Raw genomic sequence first — 22400 nt, forward strand, 5'->3', positions numbered from 1 at the left:
ATAGTATTTCATAGGTGCAAGTTTCCCTAGGGATCATGCACTGTATCTCCCCTTCCATCTATGGGCCTCAATGTGGTTAAGAAACATGTCCAAGGACACGTAATTAGCCGAGCTAGGACAAAAAGCTAGCTCTCCTGACTTACCCCAATTGCTGCTTCCAAGCGGATTAAGCTAAAGCTACCCGACAAGACAAACGTTACAGAGATGCGGGTGATGCAGACTGGCAAAAACAAAGCTAATGTTCTGGTTCATATTCTTGATCCATTCCTGACTTTCCTCCTCCATGCTATATTTTCCCTTCAACGTTTCATAGATATGCTAGATGGATATGGCCTCTATATTTATGCTGATTCCCAAAAGTAACGTCAAAAATAAAGATTTAAAATATCTGAGTGCTATGAGGGGGATACTATTGTTTCATTGTAACAGAAGAGGCCAGTGACCGAGTTCATTAGCTCTGTCTATTGTTGGAATATATTTCTTCAGTAATAGGCAAGCGCTGTCTTTTATTCATGCATGCTTGGTATTGCACCAGACACCAAAATCTGATGGATGTTAATTTCTCCAAGATTTCCAACTACTGTGTGTACAGCCACCTGAATTGTTGAGGTCGCTGGCATTGTTTTACCATTCCTGAGTTTTCACACTTGATCCAGCAGCTCCCAAGGACACTGTGATAATCAAGAACTTACAGTCTGAGGTAGTGTTTCTTCTGTGTAGGACAGGTTTATATTAGTTTCTCCTTATCTTTTTATCTGGTCATCTATGTGTACTGTTTGCCAGGATCCCCCAGTATGCTGTTATTTAGCTGTAACTCAGTACACAGGATAGCAGTTGTTATTTGGTACATATTTTAAGTAACTAGATGAGAGCTTCATATTTGGTTACTACCGGTCAACTCCAGAATCTCAAGAGATTTCTTGCTCACCTCTAACCTGTGGTAATTAGCACCAAAATGTGATAATGCAGGCTTCAGATTCTCTTATGAGTTCTTAACAAAGTGATAACTTACTGAGGAGACACTTGGGAATTCTACTGCAAGGCCGTTCATGTCGGTTCTAACAAACCTACAAACTGAGCAAAATAACTAATAGAATAATAAATCTGTTAGGAAGTCTTAAGTTTTAATGGAACGCCCAGGCTCTACATGAGGACAAACTTCCCTTACAAAGACAGGCATTAAGGAGAGACCCTATTTGCTTGATACTGGGAATTTTGGTAATTGATAAAGAGGAAAGCAGCCTGCCAGAAATCATTGAAAGGGACCAGAATTTAAATTTGTGATGCAGCACTTAAGGGGAAAAGTGGTGTTTTGAATGCTTTTTGGGGGGAGAAATAAACTGTCAGTTGGATTAAATATATATTGTGTAGCAATAACTTTTTAAAATTATGGAATAGCACATTGTTCTGTTATCTTGGTGAATTCATCTGTTTTGTACTACAAATGGAGTCTACAGAATTCAAGTGTAAAATTTGAACTGTCATACTATATATTTTTAAGTTTGTTTGTTTATTTATTTATTTATTTATTTATTTATTTATTTATTTATTTATTTTGAGAGAGGGCGGGTGAGCAGGGGAGGGGCAGAGAGAGAGAGAGGGAGAGGGAGATTCCCAAGCAGGCTCTTTGCTGAGCCTGATACCGGGCTTGATTTCACGAACTGATCTCATGAACCATGGGATCATGACCTGGGCTGAAATCAAGAGTGGGACACTTAACTGACTGAGCCACATAGGTGCCCCAGACTACATATACTTTAGAGGCAAGTTCATTTTATAGCCACAATTAAAATTCTAAAGCTATGATAGATGACAGTTCACCATGTTTTACCATCAGTTTACCATGACAAGAATTTTACAATAAATGGTTGTTGAGTAGATAATGATATGAGTGTAAGAGAATATTAACTTTATGTGACATAACCATTTGATCATGCCGTATCCTTAAATATTATCTTGTGATGCTTTTAAGTTCTTACTCTTTTGTATTATAGAGTTGCTTTTGTATTATAGAGTTCCATTTTTTTGGTTGTTATTCAGAAGGCACATAATCATCTAAAGTAGTTTAATCCCATATTAATTGAGAAATATTTAATATGTTTCTAATATGTGTGCCACAGTTGCTAGGCATTCTGGAAAATGCAAAGAAGTTTCAGATTCTACCATCGAGATTTGAGTTTGATCAAATCTCGGAACATGGATAAATTTGAGTGGACAGGAAGGAGGAGAAGTAATGTCAGACAGGTGAGCACTTGAGCCAAGATGTAGGGCAAGAATGATTGAAGCTACTCAGAGACACATCAGTTAGGACTTCTTTGATTGCAGGTGACTAATACCCAAACCAAACTGGCGTAAACAAAAACAGAAACTTATTATTTCATCTAATCTGAAAGGTTCCAAGGTTGGGTCTGGCTTCAGTGATGGATGGATTCAGCACTCAGCCGTGGCATGGTTTCTTTCCATCCCTCCACTCTGCCTCCCTGTGTTGCCTTTAGACTGGAGCTTCACATGGTACTAGGAGGTAGGAAGCAGCTCCAAGCCCACCATCTTTCCACAATTGGGATTCATTATGTGAAATTCCAGTGAAAACCTCCTTGCATCCTATTAACTGGCTTGGGTAGCCCTGCTGAGCCAGTTGTGGATGTTGGGCAGTGCACTAGGCTCATGGTTGCTCCTGGGTCACAAGCCCATCCTTGCCCCACTTTCAAAGATGGGACTATGGTCATCTTCACTGGAACCGCACAGTACAGGAGCAGGGCACATCGAAAGGGAAACTGAGGTATGGTTAACCGTAAACAGAGTAAATGGAAGCTATGCAAGAAAATCAAGTGTCCACTAATGGAGAACAGTAAGTCTGCAGGTAACTGAGTAATTACAAGAATGAGACCCTGGAAGTGTGTCCTGTAAACGCATCGTGAATGTTAGGACGAGAAGTTGGGCTTTATGAGGAATTATAAATAAATCGGACCTGGGGATAATTGACCTGTCAGCTATGTGCAGGATGGACGGGGGCTGGGTGCTTAACAGGGGAAATAATGTGACCTCTGTTGTACTTTCCCATATTTCAAAAGCTGCAATATTTGCAGAGTATCTATTGTGTGCTGTGAACTGTGGAGAACACAGAGAGGATGCCCAAGACTTGATCTTGCCTTCCAAAGAGTCTACAGTGTGGCAGGGAAGACAGTGAGTTAGAGGCAATTGTGATAGAGGCAGGGCGCACAGCAATAGCAAAACTTAGGCTTCATGGAACAAAGACAAGGAGGATGTTAGTAAAATGAACCACAGTCATGGAGCTGGAAGCAGAGTGAGCAGGAACCCAGGGAAGCAAGGCCTAAAGACAGTCACCCCCATCTGGAGCGTCTTTGAGAGCAAGTTGTTTGGGAACCCCAGTCTTTAGTTGTGTAGGCCTTGAGAATATTACAAGAACGTGGGTGGGTAGGAAACTGCCTTTGTGTCATCAGATACAAGCCTCCCTAGGGGTTTACAGGCCCAGAGTGGGATTGTACATGCTCCTGAAACAGAGGGCTTGTCAGGCCAATCAGCATGGGAAAGCCCTGGTTTTTAGCCCTTTGATGCTGCTTGTGGTCAGTGTTTTCTCCCCAGCTCATTCTGGTTGGGAACAAAGAAAGAGTGAGCTACTGGCACATGGTGGCTCCATTTCATTCTGTTTCAACAGACTTCAGAGTAAATGGGAAGAGTTTTCTTTCTCCTCCTTCTGCACTAGGAGAACTGAGTGCTGTTCCTAGTTAGTGATGCGATTCAGGCAAGTCTCTCCACATGCCTGGGCTTCAGTTTCCCTGCTTATAAAGGCAAAGCATTGGCCAAAGACCACTTTATGAATTCTCTTTCCATTCTAAGAGTCTATGAATCCAACAGAAACAACCATCCCACCTTTATTCCGTGACATGTGACCATGACATGATAGATTTCTAGAAAGAACTGCTCTGAAGTTCCTGGTTAGTGGCACAACTAAAAGCATGGGAGCGTTTGAGCACCAGGGTTCATCTACCAGGGCAAACATTTAGAAGGTTGCTAACTAGAGAAAGTGGCAGGAGTGGCGAGACCTGACCGGTTTTAAAGGGGCCAGGGCAAGGGTTCTCCAGGCAGAACGACGAGTAAGGGAGAGAATATGGCTGCCCTTGAAAGGATCTGGAGAAACCCAAGTGAGAATAAAGGGAATGGGATCATCCAAGCACAGGCTCAACATTGAGTGCCACCAGCCTCTGCATAAACTGACTTGCAGGATTTATGGAGAAATGGCCCATTTCAGTGACTGCAGCCGAGAGCATGATTTGGAGTAATTGAGTAGATTATGAGGAGATGAAATACATATGGAGAAGGTGCCGATGAAAGGAAGAAGGAAGGGAGAGTGCCCTGAGATGAGTTCTGATGGGAGCTTGGTTTTGAACGTTTTTCTCTGACCTGCAGTTACTGAATTTTAAAATTGTAAGAGGGGTGGGGGTGGGGGGGAAGCCTTCATTTCAGAGCATCTCAGCCATTTAAAAAGCATTTGCACATCTTACCTAGGGCGATTCTGGGCGAGCGGGAAGGGATTATTACTGTTCCTTACTTAACTAAGAACTGAGTAAATCGTTTGCACAGCCAGTGATGGACAGAGCAGGAGTCAAAATTCCTGACTAAAATCCCAATGTGCTTTTCGTCTCCACACCAGAAAGTCTCAGTCCACCAGTCAGTATATAGTCCAATGCCAATGACTTTTTCTTTCTCAAGAATGTAGGAATAGAAATATTTTTTATGACCAAGAGGAGAGTTTATATTCCTCTTGGATTAACTACAGAATGGTTTTTATGTAAGTCAGACTAAATAGACGTCTATTTTTTTTACAAACATTCAAATCTACACAAACAGAACATTTACAGTTTGCTTTGAAAGCAAAATACCATGTGTCGTAACTTTACCATGTTTTAAATAAAGTTAGGAATTTGGGTTTATGATGCTGAAAATATCATAAAGTCAGTGGGTAGAAGACCAAAAACAATATATATATATATATATATATATATATATATATATATATATATATATATCCATCCTTAAAAACTCTGCAAGTAAAGGAATCAAAGGTGGATGTTTCAACAAACCAGTTATTGAGTCATTGTGTTAACGATCTAGTGAAAGGAGCAGTGAATTATTCAGGTTTATCTTCCTCATTGATTTGTAACACTGCCCTTCAGTATGTGGGTAGTTTTTAAAGCGGAGCAGTTCAGCCTAACAAAGCCATTTACTGTACTGGTTCCTACACACTGGCACTCTTTTGCTCTTTATTACTTCATTTTGGAACTTTGATTGCCCTATTTGAGATCTAAGATTGCTCTAATGCTGCACCGCAATTGTATGAGGGGCTTAGTTTTCACTTTGTTCTCAGAACCAGGCTGGCTATAAATTTATCTCTGTTCTTTGAAGAAGCTAACAGTAAATTTTCAAGAGGAAAAAATGGTGGTACATATCCCTACAGAGGAAAAGTAATCTCTTAAAAGCAGAATAACCTCCAGGCTACATCCTTTTAAAGAGAGACTTTCAAACCAGGACGCCTTCAACTTTTATATGTCGTCTATATTTTTCTTCAGGCTTTGTACCTACTCTTCTGCTCTCTGTGTAAGGTTTCTCTGTAATGACCCCGTTCCTCCCCACACCCTTTAAATCTGTAATGAAGTCATGCGTTCCCAATTCTGATGTCATAATAACTTCCAGAGCTGCGGCTGGGTAGCACGTCCTGGAGATCATCTGAGGTTTCATCAGGAAAACGAGGCATAGAGACCCGGAATTGGAATACCTACAAAATCGAATCTCTGTTTCATAAATTACCACATACTGCAATGAAAATGAACTTTGTAAAGTTAAATCCATGGGAGGGTTTCCATTTGGCTTAATTGCACTCAAAGCAGTTCTCCATTTCGGGCATCGGTTTCATTAAAATCAAACCAGTCCTTCCCAGAGATTCAGCCACACTCCCTCATCAACAGATAATAAGATAATTTAGAATGAGGAGGTGCTAAAATAACAGGATGAGCTCGTGGCTCTGTTTCCATGTCTGACAACTTCATCACCTTTCATCTTTATTATACAGCCGCCCTGAGCTGAATGTTGATGAATGAGGCACGCCTGGCGTCCTCACTTGTCAGACACACGGGCCTGGGGCTCCCACTTACCAGGGGCGCTCTAGCCCGCCTGGGAGCCACCAAGGGGAATAGATGTGGAGCTAGGGGAAGGCTGGGTAGGGCTGGGAAGAGGTTGAACCCACGACATCATCCATCCTGCCTGTGCCTCCCCATGTCATGACCAGGCGCTCTAAGGAGCTGCATTTGCGGGGAGCAGAGAGCTCCCCGGCTGTGGTGGCTCTTGGCAGCCAAAGCGAGCCACAGTGGAACAGTTAAGCTGGCCAGCATCTTTTTCTGACCTCACCAAGTTCCAGAAAGTGTTTCTTTAGCCACTTCCTTCAGCCTAATTGTCCTCTTTCTCATTTTATGCCCCTGCTAGACCACCGCTCTTGATAAGGAGAGGCAGGTTTTCCGACGAAGACGCAACCAGGATGTGAAGAGCCGGTACAAGGCCCAGCCAGCTCCACCCGAACTCAACTCGGAATCGGAAGACTACTCCCCAAGCTCATCCGAGACTGTTCGCTCCCCAAACTCGCCCTTTTAAGAAGACCCTTTGACTCGAAGTCCTAGCTTAACCCTTTGAGACTCTGAGATTTTTTTCCAAATTTATGTAAAACGGTTTCATCTGATCTATCTAGCACTCAATGCTTGAATGGCAGAACAGAAAGCGTGTTTTCTGGTATCGTTGTAGCGATTTCTCTTGGCTCAATGAGATGACCACACGTCGTTTGCGAAGATGGCACCTTGCTGCTAACAGGGTCCTCAAAGGGTTAAGGCTAATCTGCAACTTTTTTAAACATAGAAGCAATGAATGTGTTCATCAGTCAAACTAGGATCTGCAGTATGTAATATAGCACATGTTAACCCTCTGAGTGCATAGGATTTGACGGAGAACCCCTGGGGAAATTTTCAGGCCTCTGGATGTGTACACACGTGTTTCTTGATTTTGCTGCAGATCAAGGGATGTTATTAGATGCTGAGATGTCCAGACGAGAAGGACATCTCGAACGATATCTTGCTTGTCGTTTTTTGTGGGTTTAGAATATAGCAGGCTTATAACTTAGACAGAAGACCTCTCTTTCACAATCCCATGATGAAAGGGACTTTTTTCATTCGAGGCATGACTGTCAGCTGCCGTGAGCCCTGCATCCCAAGCGGAGGCAGTTGGGTCTGAGACAAAACAGCCTGACCCCAGGAGCTAGATGGCGCCCCCTTCCCCCAAATTCTCTCCATGTGAAGATGGCCTGATGATGCCCCAGAAATGCTGCTTCCACATCAGCTGCTGCTAGTTCCAGCACAGACCCTCGGAAGTCACCATATCTCGTCTTGTGCTTGGTGAATGAGGGTCTGCCCGCTCAGGATGAGACATCTATAGGAATAAAAACAACTGGTGGGAAAGAGCAATAAATTGCCAGGTGCTCTATAGGGCTGGGGTTTCAGACAGAAAGAGGAAACAAGATCCTGTTCTTTTTCTTACCTGCTTTTCACACACTGCAGTCTTCATTGTGAAATCCGTGTAGAGTATGAAATCCATACACAGGAGTCCGGGGACACAGGGATACTAGAGGTAGGTGCTTTGCAAGGTGGCCAAGGAGAAAGCACAATCCAGAATGTTCTAAAAATGGGCTTTAAGAAATCAACCCATTGGTAGGAGAATTCCATGTGCACCTTTAGGTTACCTATGTACAGCCTCCCAGGAAGAACAGGATGAGGACCTACAAGGTACCCCTGAGAATAAAACTGCTGTTGCCCAAGATGACATTTTAATACCACTGTCTTTAGCTGTCCACAGAGACATGTTTTTCTCCCTTTGGGCCAAGTCCTGTCTGAGACCTGCATTTTCACTCCCGTTACCAAACCTTTCTCAAAACCCAGCCCTGTATCCCCCATGAGTTTCTTCTGGAATGTGTCCCATTTCAGAATGGGGACCTGCGGCTTCCAGTGTGTCACTGCAGTGCTTAGAGAAGAGGCTAGCCACGGTGTCTTGGAGACAGGGATCCAGCTCAAATGTCCTGCTAAGGTTTGCTCAGCAGTGTGATCCAGGAGACAACCAGTGAGTGATGGCTCATGAAATTGGCAACTTATTGTCTCTGTTTTGAATATACTTCAGTATCTGAAAGTCTTGAAACTTGTAGAGTCAGTTCTTTATTTTCAAATAGACATTGGTCTTCAATTGCTGCTTTTCACTCTTCAACTCATAAAGTATGGTCTGTATTAACATATATTTTAAAACCACAACATGTCATAACTTTTGCAACGGAGCGTCCCCAATTTTTTGCTCTTCCACATTTTGGTTTATCTCTTTGGTCTGCGTTGTCCTGACATGTAAACACTAGATTATTTATTGAGAATCCCCACCCCCGTTTGAGAGTGTTCTGGAATGGTAGCGTACTCGTCGCAAAGTAGCACAAATTGGTTAGGTTTGGGATGGGGGAGGGGAGGACCGAATACCAGGAAGGGTGTTGGTGTGTAGGTAGATACCATATTAGTAAAATACCTTGAACCGGTCAGAAATTACTGCTTTCTCTAGACCTATAAAGCAAAGCACTATCCTGAGCCTAAAGAGGAGCTGTATAGGTTGGCCTCAACTTTAAATGTGTGAATATGAAGAATCCTATGGGCAGAGACCTACCTGCGATAGACCGTCACTTTCGTTTCTTTCTCTGAATTACTGTCTTTCCCATGGGAGTTACGTATATTGCTACAACCTCCATGTACAGAGCATACAGTGCAAGGCTCAGGCCTGTTTCCATCCAAGTCTAGGGGGACCGTGGACCCTGCAAAGCTGTGGAGTGTTTCCCGGCACACTGCAGAGCGGCAGCTTGGAGGAATGCAGGGCCCATTGAACATGGGGATCCCAGCGCATCGCTGTAGAATTTGAGTGATTTATGCTGAATAAACAGTGGAATGTGACCTGTCAAGTAGAAATATTGAGTAATCAGATGGAATGCAATCTTCAGCATTAAGCTATTGAGATTCTGAATGTCAGAGATGTACTCAGAGGGTTAACAGACAAGCACAAGGCATGCTGATTACATTGGTGTATCCAGACTGCTTTGCTTTTAGCCAGTGCTTTCTAATTTTTTTCACAACATTCTTGGGATAGTTCAAGTTTGAAATAATTAAGTGGTGGTGTTCTTTAAGGAATTTCTATAACCAAATTGATCTTATTTTTTATTTTACTTTATCATAGAATATATATGTACCATTATGGCAGTGTATCTCTGTAATTATCAATTTAATCATTGCCACAGTGTTTCCATATTTTTTCCTAAGTATTTAATATAGCTCTTATGGTGGTGGCCTGGTGATGGGGACTGTCTTTCCTTTATTGATACATGACCAACCATATGGTATCTTCAAGGGAATTTTTAGATTCACCTTTTCAGTTTGGTAGTAGACTAATTAAAGAACTTCTTCATGGCTTGCATCATGTAAATCATCTCTGTTAGATGAGAACTGTTCATATTGATGAACACATTTTTTCTCAACAATGTAGCAGAAATCATTTTCTTCATCATAATCAATGAATACGTGATTTGCTCCAATCATTAGCAGGAAAAGTAAGATTTCAGTCATTGAAAATGTTTTTACCGTAGCCCTCACCTAACTTACACGTGGTGCATATTCAAATAAGCAGAGAAAAAAAAATACAAATAAACTGCTGAAAACACTTGGTGTTTTGTATTCAGTGAGACCTCGCAATGCCCAGCACCCCCATGGGTGGTGGTTAACAGGCCTGTCAGATATTGTTGAAAGAAGGCAATATATCCACGAATGAAGGCTAAAATTGCAATCCTTTACCCTTTGAGGCATATTTCAGTTGGAAAAAAAAAGAAAAGAAAAGAAAAGAAAAATTGGTTTAACGTAGAGGGTCACGGAGCTACTATGTGACCGAGGCTCAGGCACATTAAATCACGGTCGTTTGCTGACCAATGGCACCCATTAGACAACTCTGTACCCCACGGTGAAGTGCCATTGTGCTTGAGGAACAGCTTTCCTAATATTACTGTGTTGCTGCTAGCCCTTCTCAGGGTAAGGATCTGTCAGCGTCTCCATGATAAACTTCTGTTTTCAAAGGTTTTTAATTTGACCATAAAAAGGTGCCCCAGGCTGAAGTTTGCTGTATAGGGCCTGCACCAAAGAGTGAAGGTTTCGCTTCCTTCTCTTTTCTGCCTAATTCTCCCCCAGAAAGGGGCAATGACAACAAAAAATTGGGTTGTGTCCTCTTCTTCACTGTAAGTTCAGAATTTTGGAAAGCACCAAGATCCAAGATAGTAGTTTTAATGTAATGATTCATTTGGATGTGGGTTTAAACAAAAATTAATGAGTCACCTGGCATATACTGTAGATAACATCTTTTCTATAATTTGTAAATTAATTTTTTAAACTGCTACATGATTTTTTTTTTTTTTTTGGTCCAAAGACCTTTAAAAAACTTGAAGTTGGTCTGTTCAAAGGTTAGCCTTTCCTGCGTGTTGTCTGCCATTTCCATTAGGAGTTTAGGGAAAATACTCTCAGACCGACCCTTACTTTGCATGGAGTGATAGAGGGTCAGATATATGCTTCTGTTGGAGATATGGATTTCTTTATTTAATCATCACGAAGCCATTCTTGTCTGTTGGAGGAAAATGGTGATTAAAAGCACTTCCAAAATTAACATTTTGTCAGTTCAGATACGGTAAGAGCATAAATTAACACACTTTACACTTTTTTTTGTTGTTTAAAGGCAAATAAATCAACAAAACTTGAAGACACTAAACATTTGATTACTGCAAATGTGCTTTAAAATTGGCTCAATGGTGCTTATACATAACACAGTAACAAATGGGGTTCCTAGGACTGTCAGAAGGAATCTTTAATTTGTATGTAATTACATACTTGAGGAGGAGGTGCTTTTAAGCCAGTCTTTTATTTTTTAATCATCTCAAATATGCAACCATCCATCCAGTAACATTAAGGGTCGTAAACTGGTGGGAAACAGGAAATTCAGTGTAGAGGCTTAGAATACCTCGGGTTAGATTGGGGGGGGGGGTTCTCTCCCTTTGGTTTTGTTGTTGATAGACTTCAACGCTGGAGCTGCGGTGATCATTTTTCAGTGATCGAGCTTCTAACTGGCAGGTGTTTTGATCATGAGGTTTGCAATATCTTGCCCTTGGAGACAAGGAGAAACCTAGTTTCCTTCTTTTTCCCTAAAGGAAAAGCGATCTCTATAATTAAACCATACCTGTAAATTTCCTCAACATTCTCTTTTGGTCAGCTGAATGGAGACCCTTAATGTTGCTATAATGTAAAATTGTATATTTTTGTCTGTGATATACTTTATTAATTTAAAGTAAATAATAGTTCTAAAAGCCTTCACTGTCGGTATTAAGAGAAAGTAGGATTTTAAAAGTGATGATAAAGATGCTATAATGTCAATTCATTCCAGTCCAATCGAATGTGGTAAGAAAAAGACCTTGAATAGTTCTCTAGGGACAATTTCTCACTTGCCATTGACATTAATCTTTGATGTCTGCTCAGAAAAAAATAAAAAGAAATTGAAACTGGTCCAAGGTTAGAGTCATATCCTCGATAACTATTTTTTTTAATTTTATTAGGAAATTAATAATAGCCTTTTTCATTCTGGCTGAAAGAAAATTATTAAAGGATTAGTTGAGTGTGAAATTAAATAGTATTTTGCTCATGCATACTAAAAAGGTGGGCTAGGTACTTGATGTGTTTAAACAAGTTTCTGGAAGGTTTCAATTTGGTGCAAGAAAAAAATTCAACGTTTCCTTTGAAAATACTGAATTTATCAATTGCTGCATGGATCAGATGGCATAGGTTAATCTTTGATTTTCAGAATCTTAATGAAATAACTTTCAAACGATTTGTATCTGTGATTAAAGCTGGAATGAGATCAAATTTTTTCCCTAATCTCTCAGTTTAAGCTAATAAATGTAGGTTAATGTGGAATGAAATCATCTGTGATATATTATGTTTATTTATCAACTGAGCTTTTTTGATGTTGCCTGTTTTTATGTAAAACATGTTCTTAAAGTTAATAAAATAATAGTACTTGGTGTATGAACTACTATGTAATGCCCTAGCTGCAGCGTCCACTCCTCAGTTCCCTTTGTCATAATGGAGTAAAATTTCATTTTAGTTCAGTTCATAATTGACACATTCAGTCCACGAAGGAATAACCCAGCTGTGTTCTTGGGGGGAATTCTCTCTATGCAAGGCTTTAAAAATTAGTCATGCGGTCAGAGTGTAGCTTTCCCACATGTCCCCCACAGCAGAGTGTATATTTCATGGGCATAATTCAAAAACAACTATTTCAAAAATGTCCCTTTTCATATATTACCTTCCTGCCTGGGCCAGTGACTTGGATAAACACAAAGAAATCAAATACCATTCAGCCCGATTTTATCCTTCAACCTACGTGCATAAGCTCTACAGAGAAGAGTGTTGTTTTATCCGCTAACCTGTAATTAGCTGCCATTTTTATAGCAGTTTCCCATTAGGCATTCCATGTGCAATATTGACTTTAGTGAAAATTGCAAAACTGTACAATGGAATAAAGTTATTTCCCATGTTAGTTTTTCAATGCTAGGAGCTTCAGAAGTAGGCCAGCAAAAGTGACTGCAGGTTCCCTGGTGTCCTGTGAAGGCGCCAGAATGATCTCCAAGCACTTGTAAAATTAACAGTCACCTTCCCTGCCATCTACAGGCTGCTAAGGTGGCTACTGTTTTCCCTTTTGCTCCTCTGCAGTGAAATCACTGGGTCCTTTCTGGCCTTTTTGTGCAACTGCTGTAAACCAATAGCTAAAGTGATTGCTTCCTAAGGACCATTATCTTGTTTTATGAGGCTGGAGCCCCCTCAAAAAAACCTGCTATCAGAAAAATGGGCCCTGATGCAGAAACCTCAAACACCAGCCACTCTGGCGTTGAAGGTGATAAAACTGCCACAGGAGGAAATTGGGAAAGAAAGGTCTCTCACGACTCCTCCGGAAGGATTGGTAGTTGGGAAGGCGGGGCTTCTGTACAGATAAGGAAGTTATGCAAATGGAGGTAAATGAGTAACAAGAAACGGGGAAAGAAGCATCCTGGGACAGTTCTTGTAACACCTACTTCAACGGAAGAAAGGCTTTGCTGTATCTTAGAAGGTGGCTCATTCCCCCAGCTCCAGGAGGAGTACTGAGGGAAGATGAGGAACCCCGCCCAGCCAGCTGGACCAGCCAAATCCACGCTGGCCATCAGCACTGTGACAGATGTCCCTGCCAGCTTGCCTGCACATCCAAATCATTCATTCAAATGTTTCTTGAGTAAGTGCCAACGACACGGCACTTGGTTGGGGCTTAGGAAAGAAAAGGGAATCTCTGTTGTCCATTTTGATTTTTACAACGATCAGAAGACTTTAAAGGTGAGAAAATATGCCTCTAGCTGGAAGGTTTGGCATTTATTCTGGGGCTCCTGTTCAGACAACATAGACACACCCACATCTAGTGAGACCTTGTGTTTATGGCAGCTTGATTTTCTCACTTGAAGATGTATGTTTACCATCTGCCTGTTCTACGGTGCACACGCCCTGTGGTACTCTTGGCTTTGCTCCTGACCTCTGAAGTAGAAGACCTCCCAGAGTCCTCTCACCATCTGTAATTACCATGCAATTTTAAACCCTGTCGTAGACTGATACAAAACTGTGTCCATTTATTCAACAAGAATTGTCAAGTACCTACTGTGAGTGACGCGTTTGTGGGGGCTAAGACGAGCAAGTCAGAATTCCTGTTCATAAGACTCTCAGATCTAGGAGAAACCTTCTACTTTGGATGTCCATGGATGGGGGAGACTGATTTATCACTCACAGATGGTGGAACACCAGTGTGTCAGGGGCACAGCATCCCTACCGGCCCGCGACTGGCCCTCTCAGCATGTGTAGACTGTGGCTGTCTGCAAGCCAACCATCAGTCTCATGCAAATAAATTTGTGGCCCGTTCTATTACAACAATTCATATGTCACCCTTAGAAAAACCCTAGAAGGAGGGGGAGAAAGGAAGGGAAGGAAAGATAAGAGAGGGAACGAGGGAGGGAGGGAAGGAGGAAATGAAGGCCGCTGAGAACACAGGTGCCTCAGTCTTATGACCCAGTGTACCATTTGGAGAATTTCAAGGGAAAGAAAAATATTAACGTCTCACAGTGTGCATCTCAAAACCAGTCTCAGGAGATGCTCTGTGGGAATCATAGAACATACCTTGGTATAGATACAACATGGCTTTTGTCTCTTCCACATTCTTCAATCGAGTGAATGGTCCCCCATGATAGGGTGAATAAAAGTAAGATCTCATCAATGGCACCATCCCTGCGTTTCTTCAGGAAGCAGGAGGTGGGGTGTTTCCCCAAAATGTTCTTATTCCCGCCCTTTGCTGTCCATTCTCTCTTTGACTTTCAAGATCCCCTTGGAGGACCCATTTCCCACCACCTGGAAGAAGAACATTCCCTAAACCTCCACTACTAAGGGAAATTTCAGCCTGAGGGACCTGCTCCCCCCTCTGCCATCCAAGCCAGATCATCTCCTCCCATCTCCAGCAAGTTTCTCTCAGGTGCCAGTCCCTCTGCATGATCCTGGGTCACAGGTAACACACCCAACCGCCCTCTCTGCCATGCCCAAGTCCTGTGTAGGAAACAAGTAAATGGAGAGGAATCATCCAGAATGATCAGGGCTGTGGCAGAGAAAAGCATGAGACGCTCTGAGAGCGCTTTGCAGTTCACCTGTGATGGGGGGATTCAGAGGACACTACCTGGAGAAGGTGCCCTTGAGTGAGGGCCTGAAGAACAAACAGGAGTCAGCCAAGAGGAGGAAGATCTTCCAAGCCATGAGAACATGCATAGAGAACGTGAAGGAGCTCAGAATCGGCAAGATGGAGTCCTAGAGTCTGTCCAGTGAGACCAGGGTACAGCCCAGTGATCTGGGTCTCACGGGCCTGCGGCTGTCAAGCCAGAGGACAGGCATGGGGATGGGCACATCTCATTGTGTGTGTGGCAGGTACACTTAAAAATGAAATAGCTCCAGACGCGGGTCCCCAGGAATTGGCTAAGGAAGAAGTGGAGCAGGGCAGACGGCTCTTCAGGGAGCATTAAAGACACTTTCACAAATAATATGGATCCTAATCACCCCTGCACAGCAGTAACAGAGGGCAACCTCCCTTTGCCAACAGAAGAGCAGGCCATGTGTTAATCCTTTCCTGTGAGGAGTAGAACCTCCATCTCACAAAGCTTATCAGCCCACTGCTCACAGGGAAAAAAAATCATTCTCTTGTATGTTGCTCATTTCTGGAAAAAAAAAAAAAAAGAAAGAAAGAAAGAAAGAAAAGAAAAGAGAAATTCACTGACCCTGAAAATAGCACTCTTGCTCCTTCTTCCTGGACAAATCCACATTGTCACCTTTCCCTACAGCAGGGTGATAATTAATGTTCCACCCGAGAGAGGTTTCGTTATTCCATCAGAATTACCTATTAATTTCCTGGATTTTTCTAAGTAGTGAACTTGTCATTGCTGGCACATTGTTCAGAATGTGAAATACCCTTTCATTTTCAACAGGTGAATCAAGGCTCCAAACAACCCAGACATTTTTCAAATTCCTCTCTTGACATGGTCCCCATTGTAGATGCTCCACGTTTTAACAACATTTTCCAAATCATCTGGCCTCCTGCTGAGTAAACCATTTTGCTTCATCAATAGCTTCTATTGCTTCTACTTCCCTTCCTGTAGAGGAAGGTAACAGTTCACACTGGTCTGTTAAGTTGGAAAACTGAAAATTCCCTGCTCAGGTTGGGAAGGGAGTCTCATTCACATACGTGCAGCCTCTGATTTGCTCAAGGTCCTGCCATGAAGCAGGTTTTGTGGGTTCTCCTGAATCACCCATACATGGGCATGCTTTTCTGTGAAAATGTGGACAGGTTATGTCTGCCTTAATATTGCTGCTTCTCAGGGCCCTCTTGCAAGAGAGCCTTCCTTTCTCAACATAGTCGCACTGAAATGTCTGATGAAAATACACCAAGGTGGAGAAAAGGAAGGAGGCAGATATCACCTAGGCAACCCGAGTCTGTAGAATGCCCAGAGTTGCATTCAGAAAAGTGGGGAAAGCAAAGACCCATGGCCTGGGTGACCAAGCTGCCAGAAGGATGTTTGCTGCTGAGCCTTGGATCTCTTTACTATCAGCTGAGCGGAGCCTCTGGAACCCTCTCTTAACCAAAGCCCAGTGCACAGGGATGGTGCTGACAGGAGCAGAGGATGCCCTTGGGCCTCAGGGGTCACTCGTGTTAGTCCTGTTAGGGTATCCTGTTAGGATAACACTCAGCATTATCCTACTCAGCTCTAGCCCCAACCTGTCATCAGGGCTTGCTCTCATGGATAAGAGGAAGGCCAGAGTTTCACGGGGCCACGTCAGGCCTCCTACCACAGGCTCCTGCCCCCTCTCCATGCCCAGCTCCACTAGCCCATGTTGTAGCACAAACAGCCACATAAACCCTGATATTACCATGGCTTCCACCTGCTCAGTCCCGGGCTTCAACCTGCTCTCCTCCCCAGGGCCCCATCTGCTGCGGAAATCCATGTGGCTTCCCCACCATAAATGCACAAGGTTTCACTTCACCTTAATGTGGTCCTAAATCCAGACTGGCCTCTGGGCAACTCTAGCCCTGGCCTCTACCATGCCTCTTACAGTCTGGAGACTTGGGGATCATTTCCAAGAAGGTTAGTTTTCACAAGAGAGGCTGTGTGCCCCTATTAGAGAAACAGATACCGTTTCAAGGTAGTCAAAAGCACAGTTGGTGGGTAAGCTGTTTGCTGTTTCCTGCCCTGCGGGGCATGAATATGTCCTGAGAAATGTCCCAACTGTAGCAACTCATCACGATCTCTATGTGAGCCAGGGACCCTGTGACATAGAGGTGGAGCTTTTCCATTCTACAGTCTATTGCATCAATGTTTGGCTTTGGAGCTCAGACCCACACCACCACTGCTTCTGCGCTGCTGTGTTAGCAAGTTCATTTCCCCAGTCCACCACCCCACAGGCACGGGTGCCATTGCTAGAGTGCCTGGTGCTATTAACTAGTTATCCTGCAAGTATGCGCATGGGTATGGGTGTGTGTGTGTGTGTGTGTGTGTAGTCTGTGTATATATGTGTGCGGTATATATGTACTATGTGTATGCATGTGGATATGGGGGGGAGTATGTGTATGTGTGCATATGTGTGTGTCTGTGTATGCCTGTATGCATGTATGTGTGTATGTGTTTGTTGTATGTGGTATGTGTGTATGTGTGCGTTGTATATATGGGTGCATATGTGTGTGGTATATATGTATATGCATGTGTGTATGTGTATGTGTTGCATGTGATATATATGCGTTCATGTGCATGTGTGTACGTGTATGTTGTGTATATATGTGCACATGCGACAGTGTGTGTGGTATGGTTGTATCTAAGTGTGCATGTATGTGCGGCATGTATATATATGCATGTAGTATGTATGTGCATGTAGGGGGGCATGGTAACTTAAAAAACATGAATCTACATCATACAGCGCAGCAAGCTTCCTGCTGGAGGCAGCTGAACTATCTAAAACGTTTGCCATCTTATTATCCCCCATAAAGATTATCCTCACTCTCCCACAGTGTTGGTCGTAATATCTGCTGTAACAGGGGACTTCGTTCCTGGCCAGAGCTGGCCTCCTAGAGCTCTATTTACTCTCCTACACTGTCTTCCGCTTCATCATTTGCCACAAGCAGGGGAGGCAGCTGCAGTAACTTCAGATTTGAGTAGTTAGCCTCAAAAGTCCTGCCGTAAGTCAGAAAGGCACAAGCTGGCACTTGGAAAATGAGCTGCTCCTTTCTTTAATACAAGTTACTATATTTTCGGTCCCGGGCAAGAGTTTCCTGTCTCCCTGCCTTCCCCCAGTGCCGATGCTCTTCACAGATATCTGATGTGAAAGGCTGCCTGGCGGCTATTGGCATCTTAAAACTGTTTACATGTGAAATCACCAGACCATTATCTTTCTTCCACGTGAGGCCCAGCTTTAACAATCTGCCAGTTGCCCTCGATATTGACTTTCTTTCTTCCTGTTGGTTTGGCTGACACTAGCATGCCTGCTGGGAGTGCTCGCAGTGTCTCCGGAGAGCAGAGGGAGCCCGCCCTGCCCCTTGTCTGGTGACGGGGTCGTAGAAGGGAAAGGGCCACATTTGTAAGTATAAAGAGGGATGCAGCAGATGAAAAATTTCTGGGGACAAGAGCTTGAAATTCCCCTTCTCCTGAGAAAACCTGTATGCCTGCATTTGGTTTCAGCACACCTAAAAGCCAAGTCTAAACTACGGCTTCCAAGAAAGAGAATTCTAAGTTCATAAATCATGGAGAATTTAGTCCAACATCGTCTTCCGGCCAGAAGTTACCTGGGCAGAGATCTCTTCACAGGCATCAAACAGCTTTCCATAAACGTTCTGTCAGGATTCTAAGCTAAGACAGTAGGTCATCAACAAGGACGCAAGCGAGAGAATCATGAGGGTTTTGACACCATCTGGGAACACACGTCTCTGCACAGGCTCGGGGGTCTAACGGTGTGATGTGTCTGCTTAGAACATCAAGTTCAGAGTCTGGCATGGCAGGAAAATGGCTGATGAGGATATCACAGGGACCTTGTACGACTTATTCAATAATGAAGAGGCATTAAAGGGTTTTAGTTTGGGCATGACATGTTGCGATGCATGTTTTTAAAAGATGCCTCTGTCAACATTGCGGGGGATTGTATGAAAGGGAGCATGACTGGCAACTGGAAAACCAAGTTGGGGACTCATAATATTTTAGGAAGATATTGTGAAGTCCTAAAGTGGGCACTGGCAATACGGATGGAGAGGAGGAAAAGCGCTAAAGAAATATTTAGAAGGCCAAAGGAATCGGCATTTCACTCGGGTGACGCGGTGACTGTGGAATGACTAATATAGGAGAGAAGAGGACAAGGGGCGAGTTTGGTTTTGAGTATGTTAGGTTTAGGTGATTGTGGAGCATCTGAGAGAAGATAACCAAGAGACACAGGTCTGGGCTGGACACGGTGATCTGGAGGTGGAGCAGAATAGCGGTTGTTGAAACCTTAAAGGGTAGATGCCATCACACAAGGAGACTTATGAAAGTATGTAGGAAAGAGGGCTGAGGAAAGAACCCTGGAGACACCAAGCAGGAGAGATCCGGAAGGAAGCCAAGACATCAGATACCTGAGGGACTGTGGATCAGACGTTAAGGGTTCAGGAGCCAAGGGAAGAGGCAACGAGGGAGGGAATGATGAGTGGTGTCAAATGTAGTCAAGCAGTTTCCTAAGATAAAAAGCGAAGGGTTGTGGAACTAAACATAGACCAACCAAATGAAACAAGCTATTTATGCTGAGTTTGCTGTAGCAAAGGAATCATCCACCATCACTTGCCTTTGGCAGAGACTCACAGGCAGCCAGAAGAGTAGGAGGGGTTTAGAGTAGAAAAGAGAAGGCTGCAGGTGCCTGATTGGAGGCTGTTGCCTTGAAGCAGTAGGTGGGTTAACTGGAAGGGGAATATCCTAGGGGTGGCTGAGTTGGCTAAGAGTCCCACTTAGGGACATGGTCATGATCTTACAGTTTGTGAGTTCAAGCCCCGCATTGGGCTCTGTGCTGACAGTGCAGAGCCTGCTTGGGATTCTCTCTCTCCCTTTTTCTCTGCCCTCCCCCCCCCCCCTCTCTCAAAGAAGCTTAAAAACATATCCTATGGGATTGGTTAGGATGCATATTTAGTTTTCTCTGGTTGGTCCTGAGTTGGAGGTGGGGACAAAAATAGGGAGGCTGTCAGCTATTGGTCAAATTCTGACCATTTGGGGCTGTTATAAATTGTCATTAGGGATGGCAATCTGGCTACCTGCAAGCTTGACATATAGCAGACTGGCTGTCTGGGCTGGTTATTATAGATATGGGGGTTGGTCTCCTGGGCTGGTTGCTGCAGGGTGTGAGTCAAAGTTCCATTTTTTTAAAGTTTATATATTTATTTTGGGACAAAGAGAGAGAGAAAGCCGGTGGGGGGTGGGTGGGGAGGGGTGGAACGCATGAGCAGGGGAAGGGCAGAAAGAGAGGGAAAGAGAATCCCAAGTAGGCTGGCTCCTTGCTATAACAGAAGCCTGAAGTGAGGCTCAATCCCCTGAACCATGAGATCATGACCTGAGCTGAAACCAAGAGTCAGATGCTTAACTGACTGAGCCACCCAGTCGCCCCAGAGTTCCATTTTTATATCTGGGCCAGCATTGTCCATTTGTACATTCAGTCTCTCAGGGCACTAGTTTTGGCTTCTGGGAGGTTTACTGAAAGCAGTTTCAGATATGACAAGAGAATGGAGCCTACAGATAGGAAATAAGCACATGTGGATGGAGAGTGCGTCCCCTGCCCTTTCAAAGACATTAAAAAAAATTTTTTTTAATGTTTATTTATTTTTGAGAGACAGAGACAGAGCATGAGTGGGGGAGGGTCAGAGAGAGAGGGAGACACAGAATCAAAGCAAACTCCAGGCTCTGAGCTCTCAGCACAGAGCCCGATGTGCTCCAACCCACAGACTGTGAGATCATGACCTGAGCTAAAGTTGGACGCTTAACCAACCGAGCCACCCAGGTGCCCCCAAAGACATTTTGTTAAGAGCAGAAGTAAAGGGTGACAAGCTTCCAAGATGTATTTTGTTTTTAAAAGAATGAGTGCACCTTGTTAATAGCCCAAGAAGAAACCTGTGTAAAAGCAAGTAAAAATATAAGACCTGTTGCACTCCTCCCTCTGCATGTCTCATCTGGACCTCGAATGCATCAAGTTCAAAACTGATCCCCCTCAGTCTTTCTACAAACAAGTTCTATCTCCTATGTGCTCGGGGTTAGTTGGTGTGCTCCCTGCCCCAATGACGCAGCCCCTCAATGAGTCACTAAGTTCTATCAGTTTTACTTCTATACGTCATCACAGCCACCCTCGACTCTTCAGTCCCTCTGGTACTGCCTTGGTTTAGGTTCCCATCATATCTCAACTGCACTGGTGTGACAGGTCTCATACTGGTCCTTTCAACCCCTGCCTATCCCAACTCAGAACTACTGACTCAGCTTTCTTTTTAAACTTCAAATAATTTTATTTTTCTGCTTATATTCTTTAAGTGAAGCCCACAGAATAAATCGCAAACTTCTTAGGCATTTATTCATTCATTCCATAAATAGTTATTAAGCCCCTCAGATGCACCAGGCATCATGCTGGGTACTGAGTATACAGTAAGGAGCCAAATGAATCCACCCTCTGGTTCTTGAAGTTTGTAGTCTAGCGGTGGACAGACATTAAATAATTGCACAAATATCATTTCAACTCTGGGGAGCACATCATAGTTGACCCTTGAACAATGTTAAGGCTGGGGTGCCAACCCCCACACATGCAGAGATTTTCAAATAACTTTTGACTCCCCCCAAATTTAACTACTAATAGTCTATTGTTGACTGAACATAAAAAGTCAATTAACACATATTTTGTATATGTATTAATACCGTGTTCTTAAATCACCTAAGCTAGAAAAAAGAAAATGTTATTAAAAATATCATAAGGAAGGGGCATCTGGGCGGTTCAGTTGATTAAGCGACTGACACTTGATTTCAGCTCAGGTCATGATCTCACACTTGGTGGTATCGAGCCCTTTGTCAGGCTCTGTGCCTGCTTAGGATTCTGTCTCTCCCTCTCCCTCTGCCCCTCCCCTGCTCACATGCATGTTCTCTTTCTCAAAATAAATAAACATTAAAAAAAGAATATCATAAGGAAGAGAAAATACATTCACAGTACTGTACAGTCTTTCCTGAAAAATATCCGTGTGTAAGTGGACCCATGCTGTCCAAACATGTGTTGTTTGAGGGTCAACTGTATTATAAAGGATAGATGCAGAATACTATGAGAGAAACTGGTAGGGGAATTTGATGGAGATGGGGAGGTTAAAAAAGTCTTCCTGAGCTGAGATTAGAAGGATGAGTAGGCGTTAACCAGGTAAAAGGGAGAAAAGAGCATTTGTTGGAACAATGTCAACAAAGCTTCGGTGATGGAAGGGAGCATGGCCACCCCAAGAAGGTGAGATCTGGCCAGTGTGGAGGGAGCAAGGTATGAGACGCATAAGAGACGGGCAGTTACGTGGGTCTTCCAGGCAGAACAATGGTTTATCTTCAGCGCCAGAGTAAGTGAGGGGTTTTAAGCAGGAGGCAGGGGTAGAGATCTGATCTGATTTTCATTTCAAAAGGA

At 43.4% G+C, this 22400-nt stretch overlaps 1 protein-coding gene across 7 annotated transcripts in view; it reads left to right on the forward strand.

Moving 5' to 3' along the window:
* Positions 1–12192, forward strand: part of DCLK1 (doublecortin like kinase 1) — a 348909-nt gene extending 336717 nt beyond the window's left edge. For 6 of the 7 annotated variants that reach the window (XM_058687477.1, XM_058687468.1, XM_058687452.1 and 3 more), the window contains one exon: positions 6499–12192. In XM_058687477.1, coding sequence (XP_058543460.1) covers positions 6499–6556 — 58 coding nt within the window. In that variant the 3' untranslated portion in view covers positions 6557–12192. Of the gene's footprint in view, positions 1–6487 lie in introns of all 7 variants that reach the window. The other variant, XM_058687488.1, reaches the window with a different exon arrangement.
* The last annotated feature ends 10208 nt before the right edge of the window (positions 12193–22400 follow it).

Source organism: Neofelis nebulosa, chromosome 1 (assembly GCF_028018385.1).
Source record: "Neofelis nebulosa isolate mNeoNeb1 chromosome 1, mNeoNeb1.pri, whole genome shotgun sequence".
Classification (NCBI taxonomy): Eukaryota; Metazoa; Chordata; class Mammalia; order Carnivora; family Felidae; genus Neofelis; species Neofelis nebulosa.